Source organism: Halichoeres trimaculatus, unplaced genomic scaffold (genome assembly GCF_033239565.1).
Source record: "Halichoeres trimaculatus isolate MK-OKI-2021-1 unplaced genomic scaffold, fHalTri1.1 fHalTri1_scaffold_13, whole genome shotgun sequence".
NCBI classification, from domain to species: Eukaryota; Metazoa; Chordata; class Actinopteri; order Labriformes; family Labridae; genus Halichoeres; species Halichoeres trimaculatus.
In genome coordinates this window covers 17,405,546-17,420,713 of record NW_027437191.1, presented here as the reverse complement: position 1 = coordinate 17,420,713, position 15,168 = coordinate 17,405,546, and the positions used below count along the sequence as shown (strand labels likewise).

General features: G+C 40.4%; 1 protein-coding gene across 2 annotated transcripts in view; it reads left to right on the top strand.

Annotated features, from left to right (window-relative positions):
• The window catches only part of LOC141802130 (estrogen-related receptor gamma-like), a 40,738-nt gene that overhangs the window by 21,974 nt on the left and 3,596 nt on the right, over positions 1-15,168 (top strand). For both annotated transcript variants that reach the window (XM_074685582.1, XM_074685581.1), the window contains exons 5-6: positions 8,217-8,327; positions 9,121-9,303. In XM_074685582.1, coding sequence (XP_074541683.1) covers positions 8,217-8,327; positions 9,121-9,303 — 294 coding nt within the window. The remainder of the gene's footprint in view (positions 1-8,216; positions 8,328-9,120; positions 9,304-15,168) is intronic.

Genomic DNA, 15,168 nt, shown 5'->3' with positions numbered 1-15,168 from the left:
TTATTGTGTCTGTGAACATAAAGCACTGAACAACAGGAGCCAGATTCTTTGTATGCACACACGAACCTTGCTAAAATAATCTGATTCTGATCGTTTTAGATACTTAATTTCAGTTTTAACTCTGACTGAAGTGATCTTGACATTTATTAACTTGTTTACAAACTGTCTTTGTATGCTGTCCTCATGCCTCTACAGACTTGCTGTAGCAAAGCTGTGTTGCTGATATCAGCAGATCACTTTTATAAGCGTGATGTTATCATTACCTCGATCGGAGCCATGAAAAATCAGATGCTGGTTGTAAAAACTGAAATGATCCTGTAATGAGTCCCACTTATCTCCACACACACCACAGCATGTTTATTGCTATTGTGTGTTCTCCAGTGTGTGTGGATGAATTATGGATGTGCAGATTTTTTGCATCTTTTTTTTTAAGTTATGATTTTGGACTTTTTGTGCCTTTAATTATAAAGAATAGGACAGCAGGAAACACTGTGAGAGTGGGGAAAGACATGTGGGAACAGGCCACAAGCTGGATTCAAACCCGGGCCACCCGTTCAAGGGCGAACTTCATGGTGGGGGGGGGGCTACATCTTAACATGAAATATCTGTTGTGACTTTGTTAAACACGTGTCAGTTTGCACACACATTTCTGCACACATCTTTGAGCCTTGTGTTTGTGCCCTTTCTCTAAATTAGCTTCTTTTAATAGGGCATCAGCAGCATCCCAGTCTGCCTCTCTTCTTCCCCCTCTTTCTCCTCCTCCTCCTCTTACCACCCCCTTTGCCTTCCCTCCCCCCTCGTAAATTCCTCCAGATGCCTTGTGGGATTCCTGGACCTCCGTGAAACGCGAACTGCCCCTCGTAACTCCCGCCGTAAGCACCCTCGTAATGCGCTTCATCGTGTCTCGTAATGCCCCCTGTTCCCCGGAGAGGCCGCAGTAAAGGCAGGGACAGAGGAGCTGTGAGCTTTAATGGGCAGAGTCAGAGCCTTATGAAACACACAGCTTAAAGACATATAGACCCCCGGCAGGATTTGATTAAGCCCCTGTTTCGTGGACAAATCTGTTGTTGCTGTCACCTCTGAGGAAAATAAAATGTGAGATCCTGGAATTTAGTGGTTTATCCTTCCTGGAAATATGGTTAATGGAGCTACTTTTGACTTCATCACATGCCCACTTCCTGTTCCTGCTGGCTGAAGTCATTTGGTCTCAGGTGTGATAATCTGTTTTCTGAGAAAAGCGGCAGAACGTAGGCTGGACTGTGAACGCTCCTCTCTGCCAACTTTCCAAATCCCTTCATATGTTGACAGTGAGAATGGGAACGTGACGCCACAGTTACGTTGAGGGCAGCAGTCATGTGTACATTTGTCACAATATCTGAGAAGCGTGGGATTGTTTACACTGAACACATGCTGGTGGTGGAGGTGATGGAGGCAGGGAACTAATGCCTGGAACATGGATCAGTCTGGATCAGCGGCTAGGTGTCCGGCATGTTCCTGAACCTGCCGTACGATACATTTTGGGAACCTGTAAAGCTGTTCATGTGAAGATCCGGTCATCCTCGAAGGAAGGCTGAGGGATGAAAGCAGCAAAAATAGATCAATGTCTGAACAGTGTGTGTTTATCGAACGCTGATGGGGCCATGCAGGAGAACAGGGAGGAGGTGTGTGTGTCTGTTTCGTTATCCGCCGGAGCTATTCTTGGCCTTGTGGTTGTCAGCACATTCCACCGTGAAGAGTTACACTCAGCTCTGATGTGTGTGTGTTTGAATAACTGTCACAAATGAACACACACAAACACAAAAATAACCCCATTATTACACATTTTCGCAAAAAAACTAAATATAACAAACATTTTTCTTCTGTTAATCAAGTGCAGAGTTGGTGCTAAATCTGATGACCACACACACACACACATGTAAGCAGACTTTTCCTCATCTCACACCTCAAAGGGCCACCTGCCAAGTGTCCAGGATTATCCACACTTACTATTTGCCCCTCATGACATCACCAGAGCTTCACAGGGCACCGAGTTTGCCCGTTCGGTCTCTGCTTTGATCCCACACTCGTTTACTTTGGTACAAACACTTCACTTCTTCCACCCAACCTAGCAGAACTGCCATGTATGGTTCTCCAGTTCGCCTTTGCTGGACAGAATTTGCTGCTAAAACTTAATGTGGACCTCGTAAAATGATCTAAGATTCTGTTTTGGTCTGATGCACAAGCCTCTTCTGATGAGGTTTGATGAGCTGGTGTTGGGAGGTCTTTCTGAGGATGCAACCTCTTTTCATTACACATTTGCACAAATGTGTCTTATTTTAGTCATTACATACATTCTATGCCTCCACAAATGGTTTAATTCAAGGTGTTCAACTCATGTTTTCCAAATCCCCTACTACTGAATACAGTAACTTTTACTTGTTCTACCTTTAAACCAGCCTAAGTCAATTTGCTGATTTTTCTGGCACAAATATTACATGTCTACAAGGTTTGAAGTTAAATCAGTCAGTATTCTAATATGATTGAAATAGTTAAACTAGAAAAGCACTTCGAGAGCGCAGACCTCAGCCAAGCTGATTATGATTGTCACCCAACACTCTAGTCCTACTTTAATGTTATACTCCCTTTCAGCAGACTGTCTGCTACAATTTGGTGTTAGTTGCAGGTTTGCAGGTGACCCTGTACATATTTCATACCTGGACCTTGTCTTGTATTGTTTTGCAAAGCAATCTGACCATTTATCATGGAGTTATATGCACGTATGGTGAAAACGTCCCTATCTCACAATGATGAAAAATCCTTTAAAAAAAAAATCCTGGATCCAGACGGTGATCCGGATCACCTCCAAAATTTAATCATTTCTTCCTTATCCCATTTTGAACATTTCCTGAAGATTTCTGAAAAAAAAGATCCGTTCGTTACTTTTTGAGTTATGTTGTTGACAGACAAACAGACAAATTCTCCCAAACACATAACCTCCTTGGCGGAGGTAATAAAGATATGTTATTCGTATTAATTAATGCACCAATTCATCTTATTTCATCAAAACATGTAAGCCTTGCCTTCAGGAAAGAACTGTTTATATGTTGATGGTATCCTTTGTTGTGTTAGTCATGCTATAGAATAAGTTATTGCTCGTGTTCAGTGAATAAAGCAGAAGATAAATATTCACCCCAAAAAATTGCATGCTTAAACACAATAGCAGAGTTGGTCCAAAAAAATGCAACTAGATTACTTTTTCCGAGGGCTACAATGGTCAGACTGCATTCACTACCTCAAAATACACATGACTCAAAGAGTCAATAAAAAACCTTTCCATCTTAAATAATATTATTGCTTTCATGTAGTATTCCTTATTTACTGTATGTTTAACACTCATACACGTGAGCACATTCTCGCACCCAAAAAGCTCAGCTCCTTTCTCGGGACCATGTGGGAGTCTTTTATCTGATTTGATTAACATTGACCTGAAAACAACAAGCAAACAACCTCACAACTGCCTTCAGCGTTTGATTGAAATACTCTTACACCCTGATTGCTTCAATGAAAATATTAAAATAAGGTTTTCCAGTTTAGTCCCTCCCTTTCCAAGCTGCTCGTTAAAAAAACAAATAAACCTTTACCTCGTATGCAAAAGATAAACACACGAGAGTGTGTTCATAAAGTATCCTGTGACTCTGCACAAGAAGCAGATTGGGAAAATTGGCTTATGTGCAGTGCTATCAGAAGGTCTTTAAGGAGCTTTACATGCTAAAATATACGGTCATACAACATTGGAGCATTATACTTCATAATAGTCTTATAGATGAGCCTGTTGGCTTAGAGGGAGGGCCAAAGGTCACAACCTCGCACGATCACTTGGCTTAGGGAGCTCTGTTTTCTCCTCACTGTGCTGCTGATACATTAACTCATACAGATGAGAAATATGTCAAACAATCCACATGTTTACACAACTGTGCCTTCCTGTACATTTTTTAAAATGAGATACAATCCTTGTTAATTTACTGCCTCATAGTGGTGCTGAAGCTCATTAAAATATTCAAGGAGCTTTATTGTCAAACTAGCACAAATTTACACATGGATAGCAAAAAAAATCACCTTCAGGGTCTTGGTTTAAGCCTATAAATAATTAAGCAAACAGTATGTAAAAAAAATAAAGTGGAAAGATATAAGGAAGAATCTAATTATATACAAGTAGAAATATGAGTAGAATACATCCAAGTAGAAAAAATATGTATGTCAAGATAACTTTTGGTTAATCATAACTTAGTGCAAAAATGAGGAAATTTGTGTTAAGTATAGGGATGGGTACCTTTCACATTGATTGAGTCCCGTTGCCTGGCAATCGGTATCAGTACTCAACGGTACCAATTTTCGGTACTTTTGTGTGTGTACGTGGAAAAAATATCAATTTGTTTGATAATAAAATGTAAATTCATTTTAATTAAACATATTTATTCTTTAATATGTAACCCTGTAATGCTGTGCTCATGTTCAGCATGGAAAATCACCTTTTGATTTTACCTGAATCGGTACCCGGTACTTTTGACAGAATTCGGTTGGTACCTATAAAAGTACCTAATTCGGTACCCATCCCTAGTTTGGTAGGTTATTTATTTATTGCTGACAATGCTTTTTATTTGCAACAAATCTTAGGCCTGAACCACACGTATATGGATATATTCCTAAACGCACATTTTTCTGTCCGATTGGGCCTCTCAACCACACGAACACGGCGATTTCACCCACATAAACGGAGATTTTTAAAAACGGATAAAAAAGTAAAGAAATAAAAAAATATCCGGTATAAAAGGAGCTGGTGTTGACGCGATGACGTCAAGCGCCTAGCAACAAGTCACTGTGTTTGACTGCGCATGCTCATAACGTTCTTCTTCTATGGTTTTCACATTTTGCTAACCTGCCACTCATCGGCCAGGCATGGCATTGCAGGCTTCAGAGGCGATCGTTTTATGTTTGGCCTCTTCGTATGGACAGAGATATTTCTGTGGTGTGGACGGAGATTATTTTTTTTAAAACGAGGACAAAGATATCCAATCAAAAAATATCCATATACGTGTGGTTCAGGCCTTAAATTGCTGGACTGTCTGTTCCTTAGCAACGGCAAAATACGCAGTTTGAAGCTAGCAGAGAAGATTTGGCAAATTTTTGTGTGTGTAACCCAAATACTCTGCTTTGCTGTTCACCCCAAAATAAGTGTTTGTGTCTCCATTCAAAAGAGAAATAAACTGTGTCAAACATACCAGACTTCTACTAAATTATAGGTAATAAATATTGAGATGGAATATTTTGATGAAGCTTAGCACAACACATGGAAACCCTGTTGTCTGATACGATAAATGGAACTTGGACGTCATTGTCATATAAAGCTGTACGACACATTTCTTCCAGATGAAGAGGAGCATTGTGCTATTTAATGTTGTGGCGCATACTATAAATATCTACATGAAGAATAAGTACAGGAGGCAGCACGCCACAAGGGATGGAGCATCACAGTGAAGTGTCAAGTGGGCAAATAATACCCTCAGAGTGTCTCTTTCAGCTGCGAGTGCTGTTATAGATTCAGGGCCACTACAGTCATTTACACTATGCAGATCAGGAAACCCAACACCACTACTAAAGACATCCTGAGTCACGCTCTCTCCCACAAACGCATATATTTTCTTTACACATGCACCTGGTGACGGTTTGCCTGCCATCAACACGTATCCTATCGCCTTTTCCGATTCAGCAGCCCCCTATACAAACTGTCTGCGTGGCGACGAGGTTAGCACGGCGCTCGTTAAGATGAGCAGTTGTCATCAGCTGCTCTGAAGTTGCTTTGGGGTGTTATGTTACAGGAAGCGTGCTGCTGTGTGTTGTTGTACTCGTGGGGATTGTGGAGACAGGTGACGGATGATTAGAGGACATCCTGAGGGTCTGACGGGATCTGATTAAAGCCTCATCCTGATAAGTGATCACTGTACTGAGCTGGACTTAGACCAAAGAAATCAATTCAGAGCGGGATGTAACAAGTTGTTTGACTTTACTGTGCATGAAAAAATCTGTTATAAAAGTTATTTCTACAAAACTAAATAAAACACATCACACTATTTGATTCATATCCATTTAGTTCACCTAATTAACGTAGTTTAATTTGTTTTTATCCAAAATCAATCAGGATTTAAATAAAAGAGTATTGCTGTGCAACCTTTTTTAATGTGCACATTTTTTGGAGTATTGTTATTTGCTTTACATCAATATAACGCTCATTTTCCAAGTTTTGATAATATGTATTGATTTATGCATTACTTACTACAATAAATTGCTTAAAAGTGCAATAAACCTTAAACAAATGACAATCATTATTGTTTTTTCACATAGATTAGAAATCACACACAGCTATATCCCTTAATTTTGTAAATGTAAAAATGTTGCACTGTATCCTGAGCCAAGAGAGTTATGTGGAGTATGTAGATAACTTGATTTTTAAATTATAGTCAATTTTTTAACCTGTAAAAATAAATAAATAAATAAATATTGCAAAATCTGCAAAGAGACTGCACTGACATCCAAACAAACTATTTGCAATCAAATTTCTAAGTGTGCCAGATACTTATGAAAACACATATTTTATGTTAATTTCACCATAGGAAGTGCTGCAAATACCTGTGGTTTCCTATATATAGACTGTTGTTATATGTGCTTTGAGTATTTTACCGTACCTATCACTTCAATGAAAAAGCGCTCAGAGATGTGGTTAATGTGTGAAATGTTAGTGTAACTCTCCAGATGTAATATGCAAGAGAATGACTGCTCTACAATTGTGCTCATAAGTCTACATACCCCAACAGAATTTGTGATTTTTTTTGGCCATTTTTCATAGAATATGGATGATAACACAAAACCTTTTCTTTCACTCATGGCTTGTGGTTGGGTGAAACCATTTATTGTCAAATTACTGTGTTGGCTCTTTTTAAATCATAATGACAACAGAAACTACTCAAATGACCCTGATCAAAAGTTTACATACCCTGGAAGACACAAGTTGACACAAATGGGTTTGAATGGCTAACAAAGGTAACCATCCTCAGAGTGTGTGTGTATAAAAGGCCACTGAGTTTCTGGGCTCCTGACAGACCCTTAAAAGTATCATCCAGTGCTTCACTGATGTTTCTGGATACTGAGTAATGGGAAAAGCAAAAGAATTGTGAAAGGATCTGTGGGGGAAGGTAATTGAACTTTATAAAACAGGAATGGGATATAAAAAGATATCCATCACCCAACCACTAACCATGAGCAAAAAGAAAAAAAAGTGTTATCATTCATAGGGATGTCCTGGTCTGATCACGTGATCGGAATCAGGGCTGATCGAGGCATTTTTTAACGATTGGAGAAATCGGGGGAGAGGGAATTGGAAAAAGGCTGGGGCCTTAGTTCTTGTTTTTAATTAAAATGTGTACAATAGCACATCATCACTTATTTTAGAATAGAACTTTATTTGTCATTATAACAATTACAACGAAATTGCAAACAAGAAATTGCAACCTTATTGTCACACACATACAAAGTAATCTTGTGGTGCACCACTGAGAAGCTTTATTTTTATTTTGTTGATCCAATGCTACACTGAGTGGAGAAAAAAAGCTATATCCATGTTGGCTCGAATGATAACTTCATTTAAATAAAATAAAAAAAACTCTAAGGACAACTTGTAGGAGGTTTTTTTTCTTTTCTTTTTTCTTAATTCATTGCTGAAAATCCGATGGGGAAAAATATCGGGATCGGCAGATACTCAAAATAAAAAAATCGGACTCGGATCGGGAGCAAAAAAACGTGATCGGGACATCCCTATTCATTCATATTGTCTGAAAAATGGCCAAAAAAATCACAAATTCTGTTGTGGGATGTAAACTTGTGAGCACAACTGTATCTAACCTGGTTTTAAATCTGCTGCCAATCAAAAACAAATACGTGAGTTGTAGAGTTGGTGCTATGCTGCAGTCTTAAGGGTTAAACTGTAACAACTCTTTTTTCCAGTGTCATGTGTATTATATTTAATGCTTGTGTTTTTGTTTATCTTTTCACTTGATTTTGAAATACCAGTCATGGTCAATAAAGATGAAGCCCTACTTTTCCAGCATGTGTCCAGTGCATACAAAGAAAGTGTTTAGTGACTTTTAATGGATCATTAACATTAACCTGTTTTTGTGTGTCTACAGGTGTGCGTCTAGACCGAGTTCGAGGTGGCAGACAGAAGTATAAGAGAAGGATAGATGCTGAGAACAGCACGTACCTGCAGACACAGAATGCCTTGCCTCAGAAGAAAACATGTGAGTCTATTAAAACTGAAACACATCAGCTATAGGGCATTAAGAACACAGCTGAACCTGGTGACTGGTCCTTTTATGTTAATGGAGTCAGTCTTTGGTCATTGAGTTCAAAACAGTTACGTTATGCTCTCACTGATGTCTGTTTGTCAAAGCAGTGAATCACTTTTACAGCTTTTATTTGCTAATGAGGTAGCATTAATCAATGCCAAGCGTGGGTTTTGAAAGATGAATGTTTCAGACTCTGCTCCTGTCTCCCAAAATTTCTATCAGTCATAAGAACTGCTTCATTTTTTACTTTGTTACAAAATTGTAAGTGGTCTAATTGAGCCCAGTTTTAATTTTCTTTTCTTGATCACCCAGGGACGCTGCCAGGAGTATGGGGCCTCGTGAAAAAGTGTAATTAGGTCCCACAACTCCACTAGCCCAAATATTCACATATATATTTTAGGACCCCTGTCTATCATGGGCCCCATGAATGGCACTTAATTTTCACCCTATTACAGTGCCCCTGAGATGAGACCAGAAACTTTAAAAAAACTTTTCTTGTCCTCTAGAACAGATACTTTCTTAACTGGAAGCATCATCAAGTGAATGCCCAAACATGAGCCAGCATCTGTTTACTCTAAAATTAAGACATCACTACAGATTGATCACTAGAATTTGGGTGTGGGGCTTGTAAATACTTTCAGTTTTTGATTGTAATCACTTTATTTATTCTATTAGATGAAATTTGCTGGAGCTACCCTAAATGACGAGTCTCTTTCTCCTCTTCCTCTCCTTTCCTCTCCCTCAGACACTGTTGGCTGCGTAGTAGAAAACAAGGTGGTGTCTTTGCTCCTGGTTGCAGAGCCGGAGGGAATCTTCGCAATGCCTGACCCCACCGTGCCCGAGAGCGACATCAAGGCTCTGACCACGCTGTGCGACCTCGCTGACAGAGAGCTGGTGGTCAACATCGGCTGGGCTAAACACATCCCAGGTACATCTCAGACTTTAAAACCCGCCCCCCTGTGGTCTCAGTCAGTCAGTCTGTCAGTCAGTCAGTCAGACTGCTCACACACATTAGCTCACATTAAGTCTCTAATCTGATCACAGCAGATTGTTGTGACTTGTGGGTGCCAAGACAGTCGCTACATGCCCTGAGGAGAGAGGGCATGTTGGCAGAGTGTGTTATCTGTCAATCCTCCTTTATATCTGTGTGTGTGTGTGTGTGTGCGAGTGTACCAACACTGCTGTGCCATCGCTGATCAATGTGTGTCCGGATATAAAACAGCTGACTGTTGTTCTCCTGGAGGTTTAAATTCATTTCCTTGGCTTCGGCTGACTCTGAATTACTGAAATCCTCTCGATCCGTGGAACACTTAGCGTCTCCAGTGACAGCTGTTGAGACGTCCAGATATTTTTTCACTCTTTGGATGAGAAGCTGGGAATGGAAAGGGGAAGTGAGCTTTCTGATGGATTAGTGGGATTAAGACGGGTGTATGAAGTTGTAATCGTATGCGGTGGCAACAGAGGGATGCAGACTTTGACTCTTTAGAAGTTTTACAATACTCATGAAAAACCAAGCTGTAATAAGTCACAAGCACACCCTTTGAGCCAGCCATGAAACTACAAATAAATGTTTTCTTGTTCAGTCAGCTCAGTATTAGTGCAGGGAGTGTCAAAAGTGTGTACTGTTCAATCTCACGTTACCTTTGGAATAGGGATGCACGAAATTATCGGCACAATATCGGTATCGGCTGATAAAAGCTTAAAAACACGTTTATCGGTATCGGCAGATATGAAAGTTTCTGCCGATATGCACAGCCGATAAGGTGCTATCCAGTTAGGATTATTATTATTTTCCATCTGAAAAATAAGCTCCTTAAATAAAATGTAGCACTTCATTTATTTGCACTGCAGAGCTCTGTGTCTGTCACCAGGTTGTTACAGTAGCTCTAAAATAATCAAATGCAACTTGGTTATGTTTAAAAATGCATTGTACATTTAAAGTTCATGTGATCTAAAGAAATTATTTTTCTGTATTTCAATACTGAATGTCTTGAGTTTGAAAAAATAATACATTTCTTATTTATGGTAAAATCAAATGGTTTTTTTGTCTTGTTTTATGTGTGTTTCTTAAACAAATAAGACCGTCACAATAAGAGTAACATATAAATTCCAGTACAGGATAGACTTAGCTTTCTTTACAGTGAAAAAAACAAACAAACTTGTGATTATTGGTATCGGTATCGGCCAAAAGGAGTTTCGATATATCGACATATCGGATATCAGCAAAAATCCAATATCGTGCATCCCTACTTTGGAAGTCTTTGAAGTTCCTGTGAGAAACTTTTTATCCCCCCTGATTTTGGCGCCCCCTGTGGAGACATCATTTTCACTAATAGGATGTGTATCCTTGTTTTTTCTCTGACTGCTCTGACGACTTTATTAGCCTTAATCCACACCCAAAACATCACCAGGGAAACACCTGGGCTCTTTGTTTATGTCTTGTCTCTGAAATGCTTACAAAACACACAAAGCAGGTCTGCGCGTTTGTGCATGTGTGTTAGTGTGTGTGTCACTGACATATTAGTCCCCTTATTTCTCGTGACATAGTTGACATGAAGCATCCATTTGAGTCTGTGCTGGTGTTTATTGTCCCTCATCAGCATTTTCATTGTTCTGTTAGAAAGAATGAAGAACATCACCTCCTCTTCACCCTCCTCTTTCGCCCCTGGGCTGTTGCTGTCTGCCTCTTTTCTCCTGTTGTCGGCTCTTTATCCTCAGCACACGAGACAGACCGGGTGCTGCTCGTGTGTGTGTATTTGTAGCTTTCTGCCAGCGGAGGGTTAAACTGGGAGAGCAGAGCAGCGGTGAGTGGAGGACTCAGACACAGACACAGTGGATACCCACCTGAGGGGAGAGACACAGGGGGCCATGTATTCATCCGACTGTCAGGCTAATTTCACCTCAAGTTTGAGCTGTCACAAAAACACCACAAAATGCAACAAACATAAAAAGTTTTTTTTTAAATGGACACATTGCATTTAGTTTGACAAAAGTTGAAAGAGGGTAGGGTTAGGTCTAAAAATTGTATAAAACAAAAGACATTTGAATTTCTTTGTGGTATTGCTATGACATACTACTTCTATTTCAGTCTTGGGCTATGTTTACATGGCAAGGTTTCTCTCCAAAACGCTAAAACGCAGTGAAAAAATCTGTGTTTATGAGGAAATGCTGAGGGACTGAAAATGCTGTTGTAAGCATTTCAGTCTTGCCCAGAAGGAGCTTTTTATAGATCCTCACTGCGTGTCTCAAAGCGATAAACTGCAGTCTCCTCTCTCCTCTGTCCACCGCGGCACTAGAAATACTTTCTGAGTTGCCATATAGATGGATGTCCCAAAGCGAGAATTTTGCTTGGAGGAGAGAAGAGAGAGGAGGGAGGAGTCTGATGGGATGAAGCTTTGGAGCTTTGAGACGCACCCCTGGCTTATTGGCGAATGCTAATTGCAGAAGTGGTGCAACAGATGCACATTTTGTTGAAAAGACACTCAGCAGATTCAGCAGCACAAGCACAACACGGTAGTTTGCAACGACCGTTACAACAGTACACTTGCACTGTTGTATGCCCATAGCTGAGCATGAAGTCAGCGTTTCCACTGAAACTCCAGCTTGTTGTTTACACAGCAACGGTGGCAGCGGCGTTTCGAAAAAAGTCCACTCTGGAGGCCATTTTTAAAAGCTTCAGTTCAAGGTCGAAAATGCTGTTTCTGTAAAGCAAATGCAACAATACTTCTGTGTTTTATCCTAAAACCGTTCTGTGTAAATGGCCCCTTAGGTTCAGCCAGGGAACAGAGCACAATTCTGTCTTAGTTTGTCTCAGTAACCACCAAACAGCCAACCAATCAGACCAATGACACATTTAAATGTGTGTCTACTTGGCTTTGTATTCATCCTAACAGAATTCAAATTGCAGAGGAATACTTTGTTTTGGAGGTGTTCTCAAAGATATAAAGTTCAAAGCTGTCGTCTGGTGTGATGATTTCTGATGCAATCAGCAATGTGCACTTTAGTGTGCAGCTGTGTAGCTTCTTGAAGTATAATCTGTTACAACTCCACATTGTGTTTGCAGTCTTTCTAGCTACTGGTACAGCGTTTGAGCTCAGTAACACTTTAATTATGAGTGAGACACACACCTAATATCCATGACCAATTATGTGGACTCATGCCAGCACCTCACTGCCCTTCCACATGCTAATGTGGAACGCCAAAACCTGAGGAACAGCAGCGAAGACCTCAGAACAGAGCAGGCATCGGTGACAATACATATGACGTTTCAAAGAATAAATTGCACATGTTGATTGATATGAGGGTTTGTCTTTCCACCTGGAGGCAGAGACAGGTCGGCAGTGTTTTGTTTTATCATCTTGGCTAAGTTACTGGCTGCTGGCAGAAGCACCAAATGTAACAGACAGATGTAAGTGTGCCATCAATCTCATCATTTGCCTCCTGATAAAAAGGTTTAGTTTGATTTTTTCTGTTAACAAAAGAGGAGTGAATAAGATTTATGAACATCTCTTGATAATTTAGTAATACATCAGTATTTGAAATAAAAGCTCACCTTTATATCTGCTGGAATCAACATCACCCTTTGGACGAATAATACATAATCTAAGATCAAATGCTAAATCAAAAGAATGTGTTAGAGAGAAAAAAAAACAGGAAAAAGGCAGAGGAAGATTAATGGTAGATACAGAGAAGTGACTTTTGAAGAAGTGATGGAGGTCTCAGTAGATGGATAAAAAGAGGGGACAATAGCATTGTTCAGGAAACAGTTTTGTGATGTAAAAGAGACCAAATGGCTCAGCAGACCAGAGACAAAAAAAGGTAAATGAAAAAGACAAACACAGAGAGAATGGATATTTTAAAGGGAGACTTCCCCCTCCGAGCAGCGTAATGGCCGTGTCACATCAGCTTTGGGTGAGTGGCAGTCCACAAATCCTCCATCGCTTGGAGAACCAGGGTCCTGGGCAAACTGGCCTGGGCCATCTGAGTTCTTTTGCCCAGGGGGAGGTGAGTGTGAGGGGGGGCACTGTCCTGGCTGCCCACCCCCCCTCCTCTGTGTCTGCTCTTATCAGGCACAATGACAGTGATGTGGGCTGAAGTCTGAGGGCCAGACAGGCAGATGAGCTGGCTAAAGACCAACTGCCCCCTTTGCTTTTGGCCTTTTTTGAGTCTGTGCTGCAAGTTGGCTGTCAAATATGAGTGTGTGTGTGAGAGCGGCTGTGGTGTGACGAGCTGCTCGTTGTATTTTATGATACGACTAACACTGGCATGACTATTTTTCCTTCCCTTGAAGCCTTTAGTGCTCTTTCCTTTAGAAAGAAAATCATTTGTCGCTGTAAAATGAGGTCTTTTGTCTTTACTGAAGCTTGTATTTGTTGTTAAAACCTATCAATATATTGTCTGATATTTCATCACACACACTCACACAGGTCCCTGTTCCAGATCGATGATCCAGTGCCAGAATACTGATCCCTATCGGCCAATGAAATTGTGCACAGACAGCCTTTTCCAATCAGTCAGGGAGCGATAGTGGGGAAAAGGGGGCGCCGCTGATGTTCCCGTGGTGATTGTAAAGAGCAATGGATCCTGATGACAATTACTGATGGTGTCAAAAATACGACCTCACCCCCGCTCTGTAAAATCTTCTGGTTAATTACAGTAAATGTGTGTGTATACAGAGGTTTATGTGTGGTACGTGCACAGGTTTAATCATGCTCCTGTGGAGTGTAATTGTCAATCAAAGGGGGTGTGTCCAACAGAGGGTAATTAAATTCACACCCTGTTTACTCCTTCTGTCCTCTGTTATGTCCTTTACCTAGTGTTCTTCTTAAGAGGGGAATCATTCCTCATGTTGTCATCAGTGGTTTCATTATAACTTATACAAATTACTGCTCTCATATAGGTTGTAAGTCAATGTTTAGTGTATTTTGTAGATTTAATGTTAACTGCCAGAAAACTGGGTGTCATAATTGCTGACCAGCTGACCTTAAAGGTTCATGTGTGCCTCGATTGCTCGATCTTGTCGATATGCCCTCTATTCCATCAGGAGGATCAGACCCTACCTGACATAACGAGCCAGGTCTTTTCTAGCAGGCCTTCCTGCCTGCTTGTATATTTAAACTATTCTTCTGACTTACAAAACACTGACAAGAACGGCTCCTGCCTACCTGGGGTCCCTCATCCAGGTCTACACTCCTTCTCGCCCACTATGCTCTGCTTGTGAAAGACACCTGTGAAGACGCCCAGCGTGGCTCCAAATCTCTAGCCAGACTCTTCTCCTCTGCTGTGTCCAGATGGTGGAATGAATTACCTAACTCTATACGATCCACAGAGTCCTTTTCTACTTTTAAAACTCATCTGTTAAGGGAACACTTAGGCACTTAATCTGACCATTCCCCTCTTTGTCAGGGGTAGAATGAGTCAGAAGGTCTCAGACCCAGCTCTGAGTGAATATTTAGCTCTGATTATTGAATGTTGTTGAAAGTTCAACTATTTTGTTGCAGTTATTAATTGTAGTTAGTTACAGACACATTATTCTGCATGGGGGAGAAAAAATTAAAAGTTCTTCTTGCACTAAATGGCAGCGCCTGCAGCCAATTAAGGAAGGTTTTCCCTTCTGTCTAAATTCTTGCTTGTGTTGTAAGTCACTTTGGACAAAAGCATCTGCTAAATGAAACAGTAGAACTGTAGAACTTTCATAACATGGAGACTAATGATGATTTGTTTGACTGATAAGTAGTTTAAAATGTCTTCTCTAGGAACTGAACCTTCTTAACAGGGGCTGGAGAAAATATTG